At 30.6% G+C, this 19227-nt stretch overlaps 1 protein-coding gene across 6 annotated transcripts in view; it reads left to right on the forward strand.

Moving 5' to 3' along the window:
- Positions 1-19227, forward strand: part of LOC118193286 (serine/threonine-protein kinase mig-15-like) — a 275103-nt gene that overhangs the window by 203809 nt on the left and 52067 nt on the right. For 3 of the 6 annotated variants that reach the window (XM_085816119.1, XM_085816118.1, XM_085816120.1), the window contains exons 17-20: positions 6535-6570; positions 7887-7948; positions 15667-15758; positions 17776-18084. In XM_085816119.1, the coding sequence (XP_085672245.1) occupies positions 6535-6570; positions 7887-7948; positions 15667-15758; positions 17776-18084 (499 nt within the window). The remainder of the gene's footprint in view (positions 1-6534; positions 6571-7886; positions 7949-15666; positions 15759-17775; positions 18085-19227) is intronic. The other 3 variants (XM_085816122.1, XM_085816121.1, XM_085816123.1) reach the window with 3 other exon arrangements.

A 19227-nucleotide genomic window follows, 5' to 3' on the forward strand; every position in this document is an offset into this window, starting at 1 on the left:
AATAGTAGCTAAAATTTTTGACTTTTATTCATTATTAAAATTTTATAACAGAACTTTTTTTTTTCCTTAAATTTATACATGCCTTATTTTTATTACTTTTATTGTAGACACATATCTGGATGGATATTTATGATTTATAAAATTAAGATTTATAAATTAATGTTTTTTTCCTACGCTGCTCATAAGAAATATCACTACAGTACAAAGTATGAAATCCGGACTTGTTGGGACTTTGGGATTTTTCCGGATATTAGATCATCCTTTTAAATCTAGTAAGATGGCATGTAGAAATTATAAAATTAAAAATATGAAATCGTGATTTATGAAATAATGAAGTATTTATGATCTAAAGGATATCAAAATTCACAAAATAAAAAGCTTAATATTTATTTTTTGCCTTATTAAACATTTCTTTCAATGTAAGTTGTTAAAATTGCTTTGTTTTTTGTGCTAATATGTCCTGTTTAATTCTGTAGACAGACATAATCGCTTGTTTAGTTACATTGTTGAAGTCCTGTGACTGCTGTTCAGAGAATTCCGACTAATTTGTCAATCTAAAATTTCTCGTTTTCAGTAACCTCTCTGTCACTTTCTTCACTATTGGTAGCGTTATTTTCTGGATCTAGAACCATACTACAGATTTCGCCTTTCATTAATTGATTGATTTAATTGATTGATGATTGAAAAGCATTGTCATCACAATGAAAATCTTTTATATCATCTTCATTTATTACCGCTTCTCCATGTTTCTTTACAAAATCTGTTAATTGGAAACTTTCACCTTTGTTTTGTGATATTCGAAAACCTTTAAAATTAGCGGCTATCATCATCAAATTCAGCTATCCTTCACTATACATATTTGGCTATGCATCATAAGCTTCGTGACTAACGACAAGTTGTTCCGTTAAATTTTATCTTGCTTTTAAGCACTGAGACAATTAAGCCTGAATTGTATTAGTTATTTATTATACTTATGTCTATTTCTTGCACATGCTTAAGGCATATCAGAGTTCTGAATAAATAAATTTCTACATATACTTAAGCCGGCACTAGATATCTTACTGCCCGATGCAGTCTCTGTGGGTCCTAAATTCTGTGGCCATACGAGTCCTGGTGCTGGTTTTGGGTGTATGTGAGTAACAAATCAGTTATTCTTAATTCAAATAGCTCTAAATCTAATCATTGGGTCTATGAATATCATCAACAAAATCTATTTTTAGCATATGGAAAGAAATTTTTGGTAAATTTTTCCTTGTCAACATTTTTAGCACATTTAACTTAAATCTGTAATCATCGTCAAGCGTAATGTTAACATAAAAGGTTACCATACTCCTTTATTATTCAATTATTAACATCAAAAAATTTTTGGGTATCGCTACATGAATCATTAGTCAAGTTGTCATGTTTTGATAAACATGCCGTGATGAACGGAAAATATAATAAATAATGATTCGCTAGGCTGGCGTCAAATAAACGATGTATCTACATGGAATGTTTCGCTTTGCGAAGTGTGCCAAGCAGATACACAGCAACAGAGCCATATTACTAATCGGGCAAATTTATGCTAAAATGATTGTTTCTTCAATAACAAGATATTTTGTTTAATAGAATAGAAGAGAAACATGCCAATGTGACAATCAAAATCGCAATAGCAACGTTGTATTTAGCGTAAGTATATTAAAATACTCAATCGATTTCGAGGGCAGCCAAAGGTCCCTCCTCATCAGGAGAATGAAGTCCCCAGAAAGGGGAAAAAAGATAAAAATAAAGCATCGGCAAAGGAGTCTCAGAAACACGTCCCTATCAGCACTGCATGTGGTCATAACCGGATTTTGAATTGGAGTTACACTGGCCGCCTACTTTTACTGAGCCAGGCTATCTGATGAAACATATGACACATAGACTAAAACGCAAGAAAATCAGCGAAGTAAAAAAATAGGGAGCGAGGGGCAAATGCACTTCCACGCACCAAGTCTGAACTTCGAATAAAGAGAAAGGTAATGGCTTTTTATACCCTCCGGTAGTATCAAACGCGAGGAGGCAACCTCATGTTTGGTACTACCAGTACCAAGTTCAGTCAAAAGTCTTTAATCCGGACTCGTCGGGTCTTGGGCAATTCCGGATTATAGATCATCATTTTAAATCTGATAAGATGGCATGCAGAAATTATAAAATTAAAAATATGAAACTGTAATTTATGAAATAAAGAGCAATTATGATCTAAAGGGTGTCAAAATTTACAAAAAAAAAGCTTAATATTTATTTGTTTACTTTAAACATTTCTTTCAACGCGCGCATGCATAAAGCATACATTACACATAGTTGAAATTAGAAAATTGCAACCAGAAAACTATTTGATGTGTATTCGTGATATTTATAATGACCTCAGGAAAATCAACTGCTCTGAAATTAGTTCCTAGGTAAGCAAAGGTTCTGAGGAACAAACTTTGAGCGCACAAAATACATAAGTGGCCTGTGTAACTCTGATTCAAAATCCGGTTACGACCATGTGCGTGCTGATAGGGACCACATGTTTCTGAGACTCCTTTGCCAATGCTTTACTTTTCTTCTTTTTTTCCCTTTCTGGGGATTTCGTTCTCCTGATGAGGAGGGACCTTTGGTTGCCCTCGAAATCAATTGAGTGTTTTAATATACTTACGCTAAATACAAGGTTGTTGTGATTTTTATTTTATTTAGTATAGAAGGGAAATTAAGAATCGGGACTCTCCAGATGTTTTATTATGAATGGAGGGGTGAATCAAATGCGCATGCGTAAAGCTTACGAGAAAACATTGGTGGTGGTTTTGAGGTAATGGATGTCCGGATTTCGGACTTTGTACTGAATTTACTTGCATAAAAGAGGTAAAATATGTCAAAATTAACAATCATAGTTATTTCATTAGTATGAAACCTAGCTGAGGTCATAAAGACGTTTGTGTATCCTATCAAAATTCCAGAAAAGCCATGTAAAATAGTATCATATCAAATTTAAAAATTGCAATAATCAATAATTCCTATCTAATCTACATAAAGAAGAAAAATGCACACATAGAAAAAACAGTCAGAAAAATGCACACATAGAAAAAATAAAATCAATCTTCCTGTTCAAAGCTTCAACCAGAATTTATCAAGGGAAAAGTGCTGGGAGCCTTCAACCAAGTTGCATGCAACCAAGACCTTCAACCAAGTTGCACCTTTCGTCAAGCAAATACATTGAGAATCCAAACTGTATTAATCATACTCTATTTTCTTTTCAAACTAAAACTATCAATAGTCTCAATGGATTTGCCCCTTTTCCGACATGTTTGCATATGTATATATATCTTGAAACAACAATTTTAACAGTAAAGATTAAAGTTCTAAAAGGTACAAAAATACTGTTTTACATCAAGATCTACGTAAGATTTATTTAACAAAAGCTCTTAATTTTTTTAAATTAGAAGAAAAATTATTGTGTCCTGGAATTTTTTTTTTATTTGAAATTTAAAATGAAGAAAACTTTAGGTAAACTATTAAATTTTAGAATAAAATATTATGTAAATTGAAAGCTAAGAATAAGTTGAAAATTTTTTGTAGAAATTAAATTTTTAAAAAAATTATGAAACCATATATTAAGCACAAGAGAAACATGCCAATGTGGAATATAAAACAGGCAAATTGACAACCTTGTATTCAGCGTAGATTTTGTAAAATCCCAATTGATTTTGAAGGCAAAACAGGTCCCTCTTCATCAGGAGCAAAAAATTCTACAAAAGCAAGAAAGCGAATGTCGATCATATTTATACCCTACAGGCAACCAGTGGAAGAGCCGATAGCGCCGTCTGTCAGCAGAAATAAAAAAGCTCTTTTGAAGCTTCTCATATTCACAAAACTTTATCCTGTCTAGTCAATGACTTTAATTCCAATCCAGTCTTGCTTAATACCTTTAAAATTTTACTAACATTTAACCCTTCATTTTTCGTTACTATTTCTGCCGACAGATGGTGCTATTGGCTGTTTCACTGGTCGCCTGTAGAGTATAAGTATGATCGACATTTCCCTTGTTTGGTCAAGAGTTTGCGTGTGGTGGTTTGGGAGGGATTGAATCGGCTCTTCATCCAATTGGGAAGTTTTCACGATTTAACCGACACCCTGAATTTAGAGATGGGATCTTCTGCTGATACTATATATTTGGTGTCAGTTTGGGATCTTATCTATTTATTTATTATTTACCATTCACGGAAGTTACCATTTAAAACCTTTCTTTGATTTAAATGATCAAATGGCGGAAGAGCAATAGGCAACATTGCCTAAGCTCTTTTCCTTCTTTTCATAAGAAGGAAGTGCTACTAATGTTATGTTATGTTATTTTATGATCGACATTACCTTTTTCACTTTTGCAGAATTTTTAACTCCTGATGAAGGGAGACCCGTTTTGCCCTCGAAATCAATTGGGATTTTACAGAATCTGTGTCAGATACAAGGTTGTCGATTTGCCTGTTTTATTTTCCATATATTAATTATCGTATTGTAATGTTTCAAATTTAAACATTAAATATTAAACAGCAAAATATTTAACGTACAATTTTTAATTTTTTAAGTGTAAATTATGGCAGAAGTTATGGAAAACGAAGATAGCGAGTTAATATCCTTGCCTATTGTGGAACTTGGCAAATAAAACAACTTGATCAATAAAAGGATAGAATCTGAATATCAAAAGAGAATATTTACATATAAACAAGTCTCTAATTTTAGTTCCATTCTGCATTATTCTCCTTTCTTAAAGGTTTAAAATTACACAATCGTATCACAGTGTAAAACCAGAGATTATGTTTGGTAGCTGATGTTTACTTTTTTTCAGAGAAAGATTGATGTAATATTTTTGAAATTTTATTCTCTATTAAAGAGTTGATGAAATGTATGATCTCTTCTTGTAGGTAATTAACTTCAGTATACATTTTTTTTTAAAGTTATGTGAAGTAGATTGCGAATTGTGTTTTTTAAAACATTTTTTAAAATCCTTTTTGAAATCCCAGTGAATTAATTTTATTATTTTAAAACTGAAGTCTCTCCTTTTGTCATAAAGTTTAATATTTTTGTGATCAAAAATGTGTTAACCTAAATAGTTAATTTCTTTTTGAGTAGTATTAGTTTTATTTAAGACTAAATTAGGTGGGTAAATATTGTGTTCTTCTGTATTCTCAAAATTATTTATTGCTATAATATCATCAATATATCTATCTATATCTAATAGTAAAGTAATTTTCATCTACTTGATTAAGAGATTTATGAAAGTGATATTCCTCTGTGAAGACCCCACAGGAATTGCATTTATTTGATGAAAAACTGAGTCTCTAAACTGGATATAGTTATTAAAAAATGTGCAATTAATCTTTTCCAGTTATCTTCTGAAATAACTTCAAGAATTTCAGAAAACAGCTTAGGAATCTTTAAAAAACTGTTGTAGATTGCTGTTAATGGAAGAAAAGTGTACAAATTTTCAAAATCATAATAGCTGATTTCTTTTGCCTCATCAGAGTCAATTGCCTTTTTGTAATTATTAGTACCATTACTAATTCAAAATTTAATAATTTTAAGTTTTGTTCATTTTAAATTTCAAATAAAAAATTTTTACCAGGATAGTGTAAGCAATTTTCTTCTAGTTTTTTTTTTTTTTTAAAGCTTTTGTTACATATATAAATATATATATAGTATATGTAGAACTACATTTTTGAACTAAAGATTGCACCATTAAAATCAGCAAAATGCAGGTTTTTTTTTTTTTTTTTTTTTTTTTTTAATTTTTATTTTTTAAGATGACTGATGACTAACATTAAAAGACTAATTACACAAATTTATACAGTTTTTTTTAAGAGATGTAGTTTGAAAACATCAATCTAAAATCATTACATTTTTAAGTAGCCTGTTATTGAGCATATTCTGTAGTTCTGAATATAGATGACATCTTTCCCAATTTTTTAGACATATTATTATGGAACATGTATAACAGTAGAAAGTTTTTAAGCAGCTTTAGTTTGATGAAAATATGCTAACAATGAATAAAATAACATTTATCTCACTTCATGAAAAGATTGTACATCATTGCTTTAAGAAGTATTTTCAAATGCATTTAAAAAAGTCCTCAACTATGTATTCTTTTTTGACTCTATTACAAAACAGTGTGTTAATTGTTTGGTATACATTTTCTTTTATTTTTATAATTGATGCTATATGTATTTCACTCTGTAATAGATTTATTTTTGTACACATGTTCTAAAATAAGTATGAAAACTTATTGCTATAAATAAATAAATTCTCCATTGTAGATTAAATTTCTAATACATATGCATGATGGCTGTTTCCACCCCTGAAATATACCCCTTTTCTATAATTTATTCTCTATCTCTTGGTTTTATTTAGATGGTCTTGTATGCACTTTTTACTCTCTAAGTTGCTGGTTTAAAACTTTTTTTTATTTTTTTCTTTTATATATTTCTGTACTTTTTATTGCTGTTAGTTATTTTCTCCCCTTTTTGTTTTGTGCTTTATTTCAAGGGCCTCTGAAAATCCAAATGAAAATAGGATATCAAGGTAAGATATTATAAATAACTGTAATTTAATTGTCATTATACATAAGAATTTTTTTAATTGTTAAAAGTGTGTTTTAAAATATTTTGTTTGCTGTACGGTTTGTTCACTGATAAATAATTTACTGTACACTTTGTCCACAAAAGTCCTTGCCTTTTTTCATAACTGTTGGTACTAGACATATACCTCCAATGACAGAAATGTTTTAAATGATGCAGATATTCATGTTTTGGAATCTAATGTCTAAATGAACCAATTACATAAAAAATAAGAAATCTAACTTTTTATACTATATTTAGTTATTTACTTATCTTTAGGATAAGAATTAAAACACAAAACATTTGATTCTGATATGACAAAAATTGACCTAGATGTTTTATTTAAAAATTTGCAGTTTTTGCATATTCAAATTGCTTTGGGAGGTTGATTAATAAATAAGTTATAATAATTTAAGGTTGGATAGAAAAAATTCATTAAACAAGAAATTTTTTAACTTATGAAAATAATGTTATGAATTGAATATGTAACAATACTGAAGCCTAGCAATATTTTTTAAAACATGATCTTTGTAAGATTTTTTTAAAGGTTATATTTATCAATACTTTTTATGAAGTACCTTACTTAATTTGTTAAGATCAGAAACCTCTTTCTAAACTTAATTTTATTTTTCATTGCATACAAATACAGACATTTCACTCTTGAATTTGTGTATGGCTCCTGATTTTGATTTCCAGTTTTAAAACCAGATATCTTAGTAATTTTGTATCAATGTGACTCGCACATTTTTCTATTTTTAGTTTTTATGATAAGTATAAAATTTCTCTAAACATGTTTAAAGAGGGAAGTTAGTTTTCATAAATTTTTCAAATTTAAATTGCTAAAATATGAGTATTTGTATTGTATAAATTTTCTAACTGGAAATATATGTCTGTTAGCAACGGTTAAAAAAAATAAAGGCTTTGTAATGTCTTTTGTTGACATCATGTGTAAATTTGTAACTTTTAATTGCTTTTGATGCTGTTCTTTAAGTCTATGAATTTAAATAAATTACTTCAGCACATATAAGATTATTAATATTTTAACTTTTTTGTGTATTTATTGCATAAATATTGGCTGTGTGATATTTTAGGTGCTTGTACATGCAACTTGTTTCATAACACTGAAGCTATTGCACAAAACAAAAAGGGTATTTTAGGCCATACTTTAAACTTAATTCATGCTTTGGGGCTTGGCCTTCTAACATATTCCCTCATACTCTGTGAAAATTTCTTTTCTTGGGAAAGTGTTTCCATTTGCATTATTTGTCATTTATTTTTTAGGCCACCTGAAGTATACAATGATGCACTTAGAAATTTAGTTGAACATGACAAAATTAATGATGGTAAGTAAGTATATGGAAATAATTTTATGTCAGTATTAAGAAAGAGCTTAGATTAAAAAATTTTGTTTAACTGTATGTGATACAATTGCATTGGAATGTTGGAGAAATTAACCCCCCCCCCCCAACAGATGGTACTACTTGATTTTTGGTCATTTTCATCAATATTATTTTTATTTTATTTGAAATTAATTAATAGTTCAAACCTCATTCCCCTCTTTTTCTAAAGAGCACTTTTGATGATCTTTTGGCATTTTGCAATAAAATAAGGTGAGATGTCGAACTGTGCATTTTTTATCATTTTACTTCCGTAAAGGAAAGAATGCTTGTCAAACTATGAAAATTCGCATAAAGTTTATATGAATCATGCTTTACGACAGAAACTTGCCGACCAACCCTGTTTAAAAGAATGACTTTTTCATCGACCTCTCTCTCTTTCTTTTTCTCTCTCTAAATTTGTAAAACATCTTTATAATTTAATTTAGTAATAATCTTTTTAATTCTTCCCCCTTTTTTGATTTGGTTATTTCCTCTTTATTCTAAAAATAATAACAACATTTCTGGATTGTGCCATTTCTAGATGATTAAACCATGCCATAAAGCTTGCATAACGCAGATGATATAATTATTTCGGAACCTAAACTCTGAGAACTGAAATCTCTCTAGCGTAAACCAAAACCTTCCTCTTTGGCGAGCTGCCATATTGGATAAATGCATACTTGGTTTATATCTCTTGCTGCTTGGACGCCATTTCATTTCGCTGTGTTCTCTATTGCAATAGTATTGAAAAATGTAAATGTTCTGAAACTAGGTACGATTAGAGTGCCAAGTGAATTGTGGCTACAAATGTGAATTTAAATAAAAATGAATGGAATTTAATCAAAATTAGCCTTGACTGCCAAGTTTCTTATTCGTTATGGGTTAGCATTCAGCACAATCAAAATTCTCCCTTTTCAATATGCCAAACATCATTGCTAGACCTTTTTCACTTTTTTATTGCACGCACATATATATATATATATATATAAAATATACAGCATACTGCATAATCATAGTAAAAATAATTGCATATAAGTAACTTAAAACAATAATAATCAAACTAGGAATATTATTAAAAATTTTGAAAAAGTGATTTAGTTTATTCATTTTATTAGTTTTATAACATTATTGTTTTTAATTCTACATATCAAGTGTTCAGAAACAAAACCATTGATTCCAAATTACTCGAAAGTTAATTTTTAATTTATGTGATAGCTGTTCTTGATGTATCAGTTACAATTTTTTTAACATTTGGTGTAAAATTAATTAACATTATTCTTAAATCACCTCATTCAAAAATATTCAGACTGTGTCTTATTTTATATAGCAAATTATTGACTTAAATAAAGCCGTTCATTTTTAATTTATGTGATAGCTGTTCTTGATGTATCAGTTACAATTTTTTTAACATTTGGTGTAAAATTAATTAACATTATTCTTAAATCACCTCATTCAAAAATATTCAGACTGTGTCTTATTTTATATAGCAAATTATTGACTTAACTAAAGCCAATTTCTACTAGATAAGAGGAGGGAAAGATCAATAATGTTGAATCAGTAATATTTTTCTCGAATGACTTTGAATTCCAAAACTTAGTATACCCAGATAAATTGATTAAGATATATGGTTGGATATCTTTCTTTAATGCAGTCAAATCTTGCATTATAATATCAAGATTAGCTATATTACAGTTCAGTGGTTCTGTGAGATGTGCTGGCACATTCAGTTTTTCAGTGTCTTGGAAGCAAACGTTAAAAGCTTTTTTTAAATGTAGCGAAGGCTTATATAAACAATATATCTACTGAGGAAATACAATCCTTTTCAATAATGGATAAACTTATTAAGTTATCACATTAAGGGTTGATGTGATTGATCAGTTTGATTGATCATCAGGCCCTTTGATTCAGTTTCTATATAAACAGGTCACTTTTAGAATAAAGACCAAAGATAATAGAATTTTATATCAGTGAACAGTTAATTATAAATTTATTAATAAATATTTTATGATCAATGGAATGTTGGTTAAGCCATTAAAGTGCCGGTGTTTATTTCATATTGATCCCTTGATAATATTGATCCCTTGATCATCATTGGTCCTTTTTAAAATTTCACGACTTCCAGCTAATCAATATTGGGATTATATTGGGATATAATTATAATCCTTTTGGGATTTCTTGTTTCCAAGAATAGTGACAATAATTGTTCATGAAATCCTTTGCTTGTTGTTTTGATATCAACACTCATCAGCCGGGTAGTCCAACTAGTGTTAACCCTTTTGACCTGCCTTTTGCATGATTAAAATTTAACCATTAAAAGTAGTTTTTTTTAATGTTGTTAGTGTAATATGAGTTTAAACTTTTAAATTTTTCCTGTTTCCTGGAAATATCCTGGGATAATATGTCTCAGTGGAGGCTGTCCTAGTTACTGTCATAAATTTTGTTTTACATTCATTAATGCTTAATCCAATGTCTTTGGCTGTAGGCTCTAGATAAGTAAGTCTCCACAACTGCCTGTTTACTTCTGCCAATACTGTCAATGTCATCAGCATATGCTAGCAACTGCATAGATCTCTGAAATATGGTGCTTCTAGTTATAAAAATTTCCTTCTAGTTCCAAAATTTTAATTCCAGCATCTGTAAGTGGCCTTTCCTTTTCCAAGCCTTTGATATTAAAAAATTTGTATGCAAGTGTCACCCCCTTTCAGTGTAAAGTGATTTTAACTCTGCCAATTTACTCTCGATAAAGTCATTCTAGGTAGATAATCAGTTTTCTAGGAAATTCAAATTCCAGCATAGCTTGAAACAGCTTTTCACAATATCCGCTAAGCAGCTTTAAAATTTATAAAAAGATTAAAGGTATCAATATTATGTTCAATTGTTTTTTCCAAAATTTGTCTAACAGAATGAATTTGATGGATAACAGGTTTTCCAGCTTAATATCCACACTGGTAGCTACAAAGGGAGCCTTCTTCCCATTCAATAGGCATCTGCTCCATAGTTTAAACATTAAGTATAACCTTATGAACAGCATCAGCCAGTTCAGATAAAATCAAATGAGCAAGTTCTGCCATAATGCCATCTGGTCTTGTAGCTCTGTTTTATTTAGATTTCCAATAGTCTTCTTCACTTTACATAAGGATGGCACATCAGGTTCGAGAGTTCGATCATTTTCGACAACATTCGGGTCGATAGTTATATCAGCTTCCTCCCTTGGAAGATCTCTTCGACAGAGAAGATCTCTGAAGAATCCTCTCCTTCTTTTCAGCACTTCAACTATATCATTTGTTAGCTCGCCATCGCCTTTTCTACATGTAATTGTTCCAGGATAGGCAAAACAAGATAGAGTACTGAATTTCTGGTAAAATTTTCTTGATTCTTTTTGTGTTTTTAATTTTTCTATCTTTATAAATTGTTCCTCCATATGCCTGCTTTTTCATATGAAATAGTTTTTTTCCCCTTGTCTTCTCAACTCTTCATAATTTTCCTGTACGCCTTTAGTGTTTGTGAGTCATAAAGTGTATAGGCTTTGTTTTTCTCTTCAGTAATTTTTGCATGATCACAATCATACCATCCATATCGTTTATGCCTTTTTAGTTCTGGTAGAACTTCCCTTACAGCATCCTTAATTATTTTTTCATTTCATTCCCAGGAGAAGTGACCATTTTGTAAATCATCACATTTCAGTAGCTTTTCTTTTAATTTTTATAATCTTTCATAAATTTTCTGATTTCTGTAATCGTCACAAGTTTGCACAATGAGTCAACGTCCAAGATTCCATTCCTTTGTTGCCTATTCCGAAAGGTCTTACTTATCATCCTTTCAACCTGGAAATCACCAGAAAGTGATTGGAGTCAACATTTGGCACCATGGACATCCAAAAGGTATTTTCGGTGTCTTAGATCCATCAGAAAAAGATCACTCTGATTTAGTGTTTTTTCATCTGGGGAGAGCCATGCGACTTTATGTATATTTCTGTGTTCAAAGAAGATTCCTCATAAAATAAGTGCATTTACATTTGTAAAATCATCAAGTCTTAAACCATTATCACTACTTTCCTCATGTAAACTGATTAACCCCAGGGTTTTCCTTTCATCTGATGCCAGTTTTTGTATCAAAATCGCTGATAATCAGTTTTATGTCATTTGAGGGCATTTGTCATAGGAGTTTTTAGGTTTATCATCAAACTCAGCCTTAATATTGTTGCATTTGTCCTCAGTAGATGCGTGTATGCCGATAATACTAATATTTTGAGGACAAACTTGAATCCACGCTTAACAAATCCTTTCATTTGTAGGTTTGAAGTCTATGATTCTTTCTCTTATTTTCATAGTTACTACAAATCTTATCCCAAAGCAGTGCTCCTTATCCTGACAGCTATATAAAACAGTGAATCAATTTTTATTAAAAATTCCTTGGCCAAGTCATCTGATCTCTCCTGAAAGGCCAAAATGTCTTAATTTATAATTCTCAATCATATCAACCAGATTTTTAAGTGCGCCACTCTTGTGAGTATATGCATATTCCAAGTACCAATATACAAGTTTGTTGTTCTATGTCATCTCGGTGGTATCTGACCGTGATATAGCCCTTGAGTTTCTGAACTGGAATTTTTTTGCGGGGAGCGGTAGTTAGTCCCACACTCAAGCACTAGCATGGAGGACCAGTCCCCTGATATAATTCCCAGGGGTAGGGAATTGTGTAGAATTGGGTGCCCTTTCGATTAGCATCAAATTTTGTTCAATTTTGGCCATGAAAACTCATTTTTGGTTTATTCATTCATTTACTATGATACTCATGAACTCATTTACTATGCTAGTTTTAACTTTATTTTAGATTCCTGATTTTTTTAAGTGCAAATGAATTAATATGTACATCGACAAAGTTAAGGCATTGTGCAATGCTTAGTTTGTGCAATTTTCTGATTTTTTTTTAAAGTGAAAATCGATCGAAGTGTACATGGACACCAAGTTTGTGCAATTCTTTGACTTTTGTTTTGTGTAGCAGCCATCTTGAAATTGTGCCTTTCTCGTGCTGATTTTGGCATCAAAATAAAATCACCAAAAAAGCAAGTGGCACCCAAAACGTTTACCCAATTTTAAATTTAATTGTAAACTTTTACCCAATTTTAAATAGAATTAAATTTGCAAGAAGGGAAAGATAAAACATAAAAAGAAGTTCTTATCAGTTTTTTAAACTGTATTTCTGTTCTGTCAAAAACTGTCAAATGGCAATAATTACATGTTTTTTTACACTTCTTTTAAAATAGTATAACTAATTTTGTTGGTTCATGCTGTAGATTTATATCATATCTTCTTTTGAGTTTATATGTTTTGATATCATGTGTCATATACAAATTCATAAAATTATAATTCACAATTTCTAAAAAATCCATGATTTCAAACATGTAAAGATAATTTTGGGCATTAAGTGTAATTTCTTTTAGCGAATGGTTTCAGTTTATCAAAATCAGATTATCAAAAGTATACTCATTATCTTTTCAATGAATATTTGAGAAAGGTCACTTGAAATGCTTTGACAATTTTTCCATAAGAATATATTACAAAGTCAGTTACTCAATCACTAAAATTTGTTCCACTGTGGAGAAAATCTCCATGTTGCACCAAATAAACTGGTTTTAAAGCTAACAGTATAAACTGCAACTGAAATTTCAAGTGATTAATTTCTTGTTAGAAGTGTCATCCATTGAAACTTTGTATTAATATCCATTTTGGAGTCATTACAATTTTGAAAATTTATAATGCATGGCTTTTTGATCATCCAGTATTTATTTTCTGTGGAACAAAAATAAAAAGTTGTAACATTTTTTTTTCCCATCAAGCAAGTAAGTAAAAAATAAGATAGTAATCCAGCACTTCAAAATTTTCTACTTTTGTGTACAACATTTGTGCAAATTTATATAAAGTAATATAATTTATTCATCACTCAGTTGTCATATTTAACATTGAGGAAGCTCAGAATACCATGTTGTTACATCTGTCAAGTGTACAGTGTAGTTAGAGAACTTTGAAGAATGGTAGAAATTTCTGCCATGGATTTAAAGATGCTAAAAATAGGAAGTGCAGTTTTGATTATTTGTGCTCAAAAACTGAAAACCTGAAATAGATATTTCAACATCATATTTGAGATTGATGAGGTTACAAACATAGATTAAACACTATAGTTATGTTCTTGTGTGATGAGAACTTTTTAAAATATATGCAAAATTTTAGAATATGTGCAAGATTTTAATGCTTACAGTTGGCAATGAAAGGCAGGATGTCAGATATTAGAGTAAAAGAATTATTCTTTTGTATCGTAGACCGACCAGTAGTAAAGTCACTGAACACTGGTAGTTCAGATTGCATGGATGTGGCTGTCTGCATGGGTGTTTTCATGGTATTCCCCTTATTTAATGTGCACGAGCTAGTTTCCCTTAGAATGTAATCCACGAAAGGCATTCCTCCCCTCAGGCAGATAGCCCTCAAGGGCTTTGCCTTAGTCAACTAAACCAAGCCAAACTTTTGTATCGTACTACTTGTCTCCTACTCTGAAATCGACAGGTTTGTCCTGGATGCTGAGAACTGTTGAAATATTACTACTGCAATTATTATGTAAAATATTGTATTATGTTTATTACATTGCTGTCCTGTTCACTATAGCAGTTTGGGAAGCCAACTGTCATAGTGTTTGGCCCCGGATTGAATTTTGAAGAGACTGATGTTGCGATTGTCTGTTATCTCTTCTTGCAGATGAGATGCCAACCTTTGAGGAGAGCTATAACTCTACTGATACAATAGTATAGTGATAACTGATTTATCTAGTGATTCTTAACTGAATCAGTTATACTAGTAATCAGTTTGTAGCAATTTTTGTCATGTAATAGAAGGTAGAAATCACTATTAATTCTAGAAATCCTATAATCACTGGCATTTCTACATCTGTAATATCATTTTACTCCATCTGTTTTCTGTAATGAGACAGCTAAGTGATCATTGAGTGTAGCCATTCCCAAACAATGTTTAAGAGAATTCTCTGCACTTAATAAGCAAGTTACCCAGCCATTTGGAAGATAAGATATTTATTCCACTTAACATGTGGAATCACTTCATGTTGAGTGATTATTTCAAGGCAGAAATTTAGGATTGATTTTGTATACAACAAAAGGACTTTTGCGGAGAAGGAATCCAGTCAGTGGAACAAGTAGAACTACTACCAGGTCTACTAGCTATTCAAGTGCATATCAAAAGAAACTTTTCTAGGAATCTAGAGTGTCAGGCAAAACTCATTTCTGTGACCTTGTAAAATGTTCTGAGTACATACCCACAACACATTGCTGAGTGCAGATATTTTGGCTAGAAATATCTGCTTCAAAGTAATGTTGGAAGAAACCTGTTTCTTGCAAAAGATTTTTTATAGCATTTCTATGTTTGATGCCTTGATAAGTTATTGTAAGTATTTTGAGGTACTTGCAATAACTACTAGTGCCTTGATAGTTATTGTAAGTATTTTTGGATAACTTAATATTTTAAAAGGTTTTGATTCTACTTAGTATCAATGCATATGATTGGCTATTATTTTAGCTATTTTTATAGTACTTTATTAAACCATGAAAATAGGTTTTTAATTCTAAAAACTAATTTAATTAGAGAATGACCATTTTAATAATTCATAAATACCAATAGGGTCAACACCAGTCAACCATGCTCCTCATCGACCCCTACCTCCAACCCCTGATGAGGATGAAAATAATGATAGGACTCTTGTTCTTAGAAGAGTAAGTGTGATACTTTGAATCATACTTAAATAAATACATACTGCATTTTCTTTTAAATAATTCCTATGTTATTATTCTGATTTCTGAATTATTCTCAGTGTCATATATTGGTTAGGTTATTTAAACAGTTTCTATATTATTTACACATGTATTTTAGTTTTTATGTTAGTTATACATTTTCTGTATTATGATGATATGTGGTATTCATGCATACAATAATCATATTAACACATGCAGACATATGCATGTATTATTCAGTGTAAGAGGGGGAAGAACCATAAAACAAAATTAATTTGCAAAAACATTGAAGACGTCAAATGGCAAGAAAATCCTCCTCCCTAATAAAAAGCCCTAGAAGGCATTTAAGAAAAAAGGCATGTAAAATGTTGTAACAGTATTAAAATGAATAAGAATGCACAGTCTGAAGAAAGAGGTGCAACGATATGCAAAGGATTTGGAAGGAGGAATGCTTTTAAAAGGAAGCTGGATGACCTTTTCCTCCTTCTTCAGGAGAATAAATTGCATACGCTAATTTTCTTTTGGATGCAGTTTTCATTTTTTAAAAATTATCTTTTTAAATTATCTTTTTTTAAATTATCTATGTTATTAAATTGATTGCCTGTATTATTTTCAATAATGCCATTTTATGCTGTTTTGTTCTGTTAGATATAATTTTTGGAATGGAACATCCTAAATTATAATAGAAGTAATATATTTCTTTTTAGCTAATACTTCTAGATTTTTCCTTCAATTAGATCAAAAAAAAATTTTTTTTGTGTGTTTTTTATCTGTGCTCAATATGTGTAATTTTGATTGCCTGTAAGTAATTTATTATTTTAAACATTTCATCTGTAACTGAGTAATTAATATGAGCCCACCTCCTCTCTCAGTCTCATGAATATATTCTAAAGTTTTAATACACTGGGCGATGAAAGTATGAAAGCCAGTGCTTATTGAAATATTATGAAGGTCATGCCCAATGTTGCTAGCAGAAGAACAGCACTACAACATTACTGCTAGTGTTTACTTGACTGTTGATCGAGTATAGTTTGTTGTATGTATTGCATCAATCTGATGATATAATTGTTTTCAGAATCAGGATTTATTAGATTCTGGTCCTGAGAACTGAACTATAAAAGGTGGATCATATGTTTAATCAGGCTAATTTGCCAGTAGTTTTGGAGTGCATCAATACAAGCTTATTTTTGTTACACTTCTTAAATTTGTAACCGTTTTTGCTAAGAAATGCCAAATCATAATTTACGGATCATATTTATGATCTCAAATAAGGCTGTAATAGATTAGACAAATTGCAAGTTTTTTTTTTTTTTTTTCTTCCCTGGAAGAATTTCTGATAAATTTGTTTTGTTGCTCTGTAATAGGAAAAGCTGGTAGGTAAATAATTTATTTTTTGGGAAGCTTTAGTAAAACAAATATTAGATACATTCAAAAGGTATATAAAAGGCATTTCTAGAGTAATGAAGTTTGACCCTGGAAAGCTAAAAAATGTTAATCTCAGAATTCATCAAATGAGTCTGTTAACACACAAGCAAATTTTCTACCATTATTTTTTTTTAGTTTTGTTGTTATTTTAGAGATTTTCTTCTTTCATACAGAAAATTTTCTTTTCCATTGAAATTGCCTGGAATTTCATTTTATTTCAGTCTACATAAAAAGGAAAGACAGCAATTAAATATGAAATGCTGAAGTAGGTACATAATTTAGCCATAATATTAATCTTGTCCAAACCATAAATTGTTTTGGTGCTATGAAAATTTAAAATAGAGGAAGGATGGTTAAAATTTAAAATTACATATTGGGGTAATAAATTATTTGTTGTATTATTTTAATTTTAATATGTTTCTATTAAAGCATGTATTTTTAATTTTGTTTTTTGTTTATGATTTTTGTCTTTTCTGTTTTTAAGTTGATTTATTGCTAAGAAATAGGTTTCCTTGGGATAATGGAAATAAATAATTAGCCTCATCAAATTTACTTACAACTCACATTATTGCAGAACCATTCAAATAGACAAGAGCACAACAGGCGCATGAGGAGTGAAAATGAAAGTAGCAATAAGTGCCAAGAAAAGGCAAAAGATCGCTCTAGTAGTAATTTAGAAAAAAACCAACGAAGAAGGGATTCTGGGCCCATTGAACGCAGCGATGTCAATAAAACCAAGAACGAACAAAGGCATCGTTCATCATCTACTCCATTACACAAAGCAACATCATCTCCTTTTCCTTTAGCTACCTCAACTCCTAATCAAAACGGGGAATCAAATCATAAGAAAGAACGAATAAATAATTCTAGGCATGACTCGAAGGTAAATAGTATAGTATGAGTTTTCTGTTTTGCTATAGACCTTTTAAGTTTCTTCTTTCGGTTTGCAATTTTTTTATTATTTTAAATAGATATTATGAAAAACAATAATGATACAGTACAAAGTTTGAAATCCGGACTCGTCGGGACTTCAGCGATTCTGGATTTGGGATTTTTCTGGATATTAGATCATCAATTTAAATCTGGCAAGATGGCATGCAGAAATTATACAATTAAAAATATGAAATTGTAATTTATGAAATAAAGAACAATTATGATCTGAAAGGTAACAAAAAAAATGCTTAATATTTATTTGTTTATTTTATTAAACATTTCTTTCAATATAAGTTGTTTAAGTTGCTTCCACAAAATATTCAAAAAGTTCCTTTTTCTTTTTTCTTATGCCATGTACAGTTGACTTTCCAATGCCATACTCCTTGCATAATTTTGAGATGGATATGCTTTTATCCATTTTTTGAAGCAATTCCACGTTTGCTTAATGGACATCGAAACATGGTTTCACTTTGTAGATGCTTTGGCAGCTGCAGAATCGGAAACTCTTTTCGACACAATCGAAAGTTCAAGTTTAATTTTTATAAAATTGCTGTAATAATAAGTGTCTGCAAAAATTAATAAGCTGAATCAAACTAGAAGATTAACGAGCAGCCAGTCTGCTACATAACTGAAATGCCTTAGAATCAGTAAAGATAATTTTAGCCTAGCTGAATAGTGTCCGTTATACATTATTGGCTCTATATCACAAGATTGGCGACGAAAGCCAAGTAAATGTTGTCTTGCTCCTATTGCGTACTAAATTAAGCCTGAATTGTATTAGTTTAGTTATTTACTATACCGACGTTTATTTCTTGCACATGCACATCCTGAATAAAAAAACTCCTACATATGCTTGAGATCTAGGGCCAGCACTAAATTCCGCCTGGTGCAGTCTCTAAGAGTCCTAAATTCTGCTACAAAGTGCCTTCCTAAGTTCTAAATTTTCACTGTATCTAAACTTTGCATCTTATTGCTTTCCCTAAATCATAAAAAACTTCTCATTCCTTAATTTTGCCACTCGGTGCTTCCCGAAATTCCAAAAATTTCGTCTTCCCTAAATTCTGCCGTCCGGTGCTCGTATTCTGCCGCCACT

This window comes from Stegodyphus dumicola, chromosome 4 (assembly GCF_044657685.1).
Source record: "Stegodyphus dumicola isolate Sdum_Otavi_A_Nest chromosome 4, ASM4465768v1".
Taxonomy (NCBI): domain Eukaryota; kingdom Metazoa; phylum Arthropoda; class Arachnida; order Araneae; family Eresidae; genus Stegodyphus; species Stegodyphus dumicola.